The sequence below is a fragment of the Mus caroli genome, chromosome 3, assembly GCF_900094665.2.
Source record: "Mus caroli chromosome 3, CAROLI_EIJ_v1.1, whole genome shotgun sequence".
NCBI lineage: Eukaryota > Metazoa > Chordata > Mammalia > Rodentia > Muridae > Mus > Mus caroli.
The window spans coordinates 82,042,665-82,047,065 of record NC_034572.1 but is presented as its reverse complement, the minus strand read 5'-3'; the positions used below and the strand labels follow the sequence as shown (position 1 = coordinate 82,047,065).

Genomic DNA, 4,401 nt, shown 5'->3' with positions numbered 1-4,401 from the left:
GAGAGAGAGAGAGAGAGAGAGAGAGAGAGAGAGAGAGAGAAGAGCGCTTGGGTTCCAAGGAAGGAATCTCTCTACTTTCACCCTACCCTTCCATTCCTTCAGTCCCTCCTCTGGCCAGCTGAATTATGGGGAATGGTCTAAGGAAATCCGGGTCTAGGTCTGGGAGTCGTTGGGGCCTGTGCGTTTCTGTGGCAACCAGAGCTAGGTTCCTTCTTTCCTCCGCCCCTCTCCCTTTCCTTTCCTCTCCTTCCTTAAGAGGTAGGCCAGGCTTCCTTGTGCTTTTGCTACCCTCTGGTGGCCACCAGGGGAAGGACAGGCCCAAAAGGAGAGGACACAGGGGACTGGCACACTAGACCACAGGCACAGAAATGAGCTGAGAAAAGATTGTTGAAAAAGCCAAGAGAGTGAGGGACTGAAGTGTTATGATAAATATATATATATATATATATATATATATATATATATATATATATATATATATATATATATATATATATAATATATATATAGTGTTCTAATGAAGGTCCGCGGGGTGTTGACAGGGTGTTGACATGGAAAGCCTTGGAGCATTGGGGTTTCTTCTCTGACCCACTTCATTTGTCCACAGCCTGCGGCGAGAGGGTTACACCGTGCAGGTGAACGTGAACGACTATCTGGATATTTACTGTCCGCACTACAACAGCTCAGGGCCTGGCGGCGGGGCGGAGCAGTACGTGCTGTACATGGTGAACCTGAGCGGCTACCGCACCTGCAACGCCAGCCAAGGCTCCAAGCGCTGGGAATGCAACCGGCAGCACGCCTCGCACAGCCCCATCAAGTTCTCTGAGAAGTTCCAGCGCTACAGCGCCTTCTCGCTGGGCTATGAATTCCATGCCGGCCAAGAATACTACTACATCTGTGAGTGCCAGGTCCTGGGTCTTCTGAATGACGGGGTGGGGTCCCGGGGTTCCCCAGCCAGCGGTTGTAGTGGTCACCAGGGATAGGCTTCAGGGTTTCAGCTCTGAGAAGTTGCAAGGCTGTGGGGGTGGGGTAACAGTCCCAAAATTGGATCGCAGAGCATTTCTGTTGGGATGGGCTAGCTACGAAGTCATGGTGACCAATGTCCAAAGAAAGATTGGAGCAGGGACTCGGGGACACAGCCGGATGCAGGCAATTTGGAGGGGGGTGAGAGTCTATGTGAAGGCCTCAAGGGCACCAAGTGAGTGAAAGAAATCTCCTCCCCAGCCACGCCCACTCACAACCTGCACTGGAAGTGTCTGAGGATGAAGGTGTTCGTTTGCTGCGCCTCCAGTGAGTAGCGTCGGTTTCCTACCACGTCCGCATCCTTGCCTCCCTGCTTTGGGGCTCCCTTGGCTTCCTGGGGATGGGGGCGGAGGGCACAGGCGACCGGGATGGCTCCCCAGCTGTAGCAGGGGGAGGGGGTCCTGGCCCTGACTTTCCCCTCCTCTCTCCCCACCCGCACCCCACCCCGCAGCATCGCACTCCGGGGAGAAGCCGGTCCCCACTCTCCCCCAGTTCACCATGGGCCCCAATGTGAAGATCAACGTGTTGGGTGAGTCTGCGCAGCGCCCTCTGGTGGCCACTGCTGGAATCGCAGCCCCCTTCCCAGTGCATGCTTCCCACCTCCCGCATGCCTTCCCTTGGGACACGAGCCCTTCCGGCCCCTCCCCCGTGGGTGGTCACATCTCTGGCTCCACTGCTGCTGCTGCTGCTGCCGCCGCCGCGTGCCCCCCGCCCCAGCACACAGCCCAGCCCTTACCAATCTGCCTATTTATCTTTCCACAGAAGACTTTGAGGGAGAGAATCCCCAGGTTCCCAAGCTTGAGAAGAGCATCAGTGGGACCAGCCCCAAGCGGGAACACCTGCCTCTGGCCGTGGGCATCGCCTTCTTCCTCATGACGCTCTTGGCCTCCTAGCTCTGCCCCTTCCTATGACAGAGAGAGGTGGGACAGGGCTGAGAAGGAGCAGGGAGCTTGCTGTGGGGCCTACATCCTTCTTCCCATGGTTGGGAGCGGGGTCTGCACTGTACATCTCTTTGGGCCTGCCCTCTTTGCCCACACACTCTCTAGGACAGGCACCGTAGTGGATCAGGCACAGGGACAGCCACAGGTCCCAGGTGGCCTGTGGCTTTGGTAATGTTTGGTACCAAACCTGGGGGCTATAAAGGCAGTGCTCAGGACTCCCTGGCCCCTGGTACCTTTCCCTGACCCTTGGCGCCCTCCCTCTTTGTCCCCCAAGAGGCAAGTATGCCCCAGAGAGAACAAACGAAGCATGGGAGGTGCCCCCTGTCACTCTCCTCTGGGGCAGAACATGGGGAGGGGACTAGGTGGGTGAGGGGTGGAGCCTCAGGCTGCCCCTTCCCCTGTTTACAGCAATAAGCAAGTCGTCCTCGTTCCACTCCCACATAGAGGACTGTGGTTTGGATTGAATCCAAGTTTACAAATAGACACCCCTGGGGGGGATCAGGCAGTGGACAGGGGTGGGCATCGGGGTGCCAGACAGGCATGTACAGACTCTATATCTCTATATATAATGTACAGACAGACAGAGTCCCTTCCCCTTCTTAACCTTGACCTATCTCAACTTCCCCTTCCAGACTCAGACTCCTTCCCCCACCAGGTTAGGCCCCCCCTTGGGACCCCCCTGGCCCCTCTTTTGTCTTCTGTGAAGACAGGACCTATGCAACGCACAGACACTTTTGGAGACCGTAACAACAATGCCCCCTCCCTTCCAGCCCTGAGCCGGGAACCGACTCCCAGGACCTTGCCCTGCCCACCCTATGTGGTCCCCACCCATCCTGGGCCTTTTTCAAGTGCTTTGGCTGTGACTTTCATACTCTGCTCTTAGTCTAAAAAAAAAAATAAACTGGAGATAAAAATACCTGAGTGTGTGTGGTTTCAAAGGGCCACGTCCCTCTGCTTCACTGGCTGAACCAATCCTGTGGGGCTCAGGTCCCGGGTGAGCAGGCATTCTAGGTCAGAGGTCACAGAGTGCCTGACTCTGGGGTCCAGCTCTGTGCGGAGAGAGGGACAGAGCTTCAAGTTGAGCCTGGCTGACTTTGGGCAGGTTCCTTAACCTTTCTAGGCTCCCACAGGGAAAGTGGTGTGAGTACCCGCTTCCCAGGCCCTGTGTCCCCGAGTTAGGGCTCAGGCTGGTGTGCTCTATGCTGTAGTCAGAAGCTTTTGGCTGGGTCCAGGGATTTCAGGAGATTTGTGATCCTAGATAGGAAAAAAAAAAGTTACATGGTTATTTTCACTCACCTGTGACAAGTTTAACATTCCCTTTCTGTACTTGGGCAACAGGCCACAGCAGCATAAAGAGTACATGTGACTTTGTAGCCAACAGAAATCCCAGATGTTTTCAGACCTGCTTTATATCTGAGAATATCATTTATGTGTCACTACTTTGAAATGATCATAGTTGTTAGACTTTACTTGTTTTTAACATGTTAATAAAGAAACATATATATTACATACCAAAAATGTAAATGTCTCTTAACTGTGTTTCAATAATGACACTTTGAGGTTTTATTCATTTGAAAACGTGCGCCCTGTTGGGGCCTGGGCTCCACATAACCACAGCATCGTGTCAGGAGAGTGGGAAGGACAGGTCATGTGTGAGACCATCACAGAAGCTGCTCAGAATACAGGGAGGTGACTTTCTCACAGCCCAAGGGACCTTACCCTACCCTTCTCTTATTGGCACCAAGGACAGGCTAGACCCTAGGTAAATACCTCTCCTCTGTGCTTCTCCTATGTGGCTGTCAGCGGTCTCCTATGTGCACTGTGACAGCGGTAGCCAAGTATGGTGGTACATACCTGTAGTCTAAGCACTCAGTGGAGCTGAGGCAGGAGGACTACTGCAAGTTCAAGGACAGACTAGACTCCTGAGTGTGACCCTATCTGAGAGTGTGCAGTCTCTGTAAGTTTTTGCTATCACCTAGCAGATGCTTGGAGTGGAGGACAGGCAGGGAAAGAACCCAGGGCAGATGGTGGACCAGTGTGACACACTACTGTACCAAAAGACAGGAAAGGCAGGCTCCAGTTTTCCATGCTCACAGTCGATACTCAAGGAACACCTGCCAAGAGCCAGGTTCTGGTGGGACAGAGAAGACATTGTCTGTACTTTCAGACACGATGATTTCCAGGTGTGGGCTGGACACCCGTAATCCTGCTGCTTGGGAGACTGAGGTAAGAAGACAGAGTTCAAGGATAGTGTGGGCCACATGTGCTTTGTCAAAACACGACCCGGGCCAGGATGGCTCCATGGCAAATCACTTGTGAAGGTCTGATGACTTGCATTTGATGACAGAAGCCGCATAAAGGCAGGAGAGAACTGTCAGATGGTGTCCCCTGTTTCTACTTATACTCAAGTGAGCGTGTGTGTGTGTGTGTGTGTGTG

General features: G+C 53.4%; 1 protein-coding gene across 3 annotated transcripts in view; it reads left to right on the top strand.

The window, feature by feature from the left end:
- Positions 1-2,880, top strand: part of Efna3 (ephrin A3) — an 8,611-nt gene extending 5,731 nt beyond the window's left edge. For 2 of the 3 annotated variants that reach the window (XM_021158874.2, XM_029474917.1), the window contains exons 2-5: positions 608-897; positions 1,225-1,290; positions 1,475-1,552; positions 1,786-2,880. In XM_021158874.2, the coding sequence (XP_021014533.1) occupies positions 608-897; positions 1,225-1,290; positions 1,475-1,552; positions 1,786-1,916 (565 nt within the window). In that variant the 3' untranslated portion in view covers positions 1,917-2,880. The remainder of the gene's footprint in view (positions 1-607; positions 898-1,224; positions 1,291-1,474; positions 1,553-1,785) is intronic. The other variant, XM_021158875.2, reaches the window with a different exon arrangement.
- Positions 2,881-4,401: the final 1,521 nt, after the last annotated feature.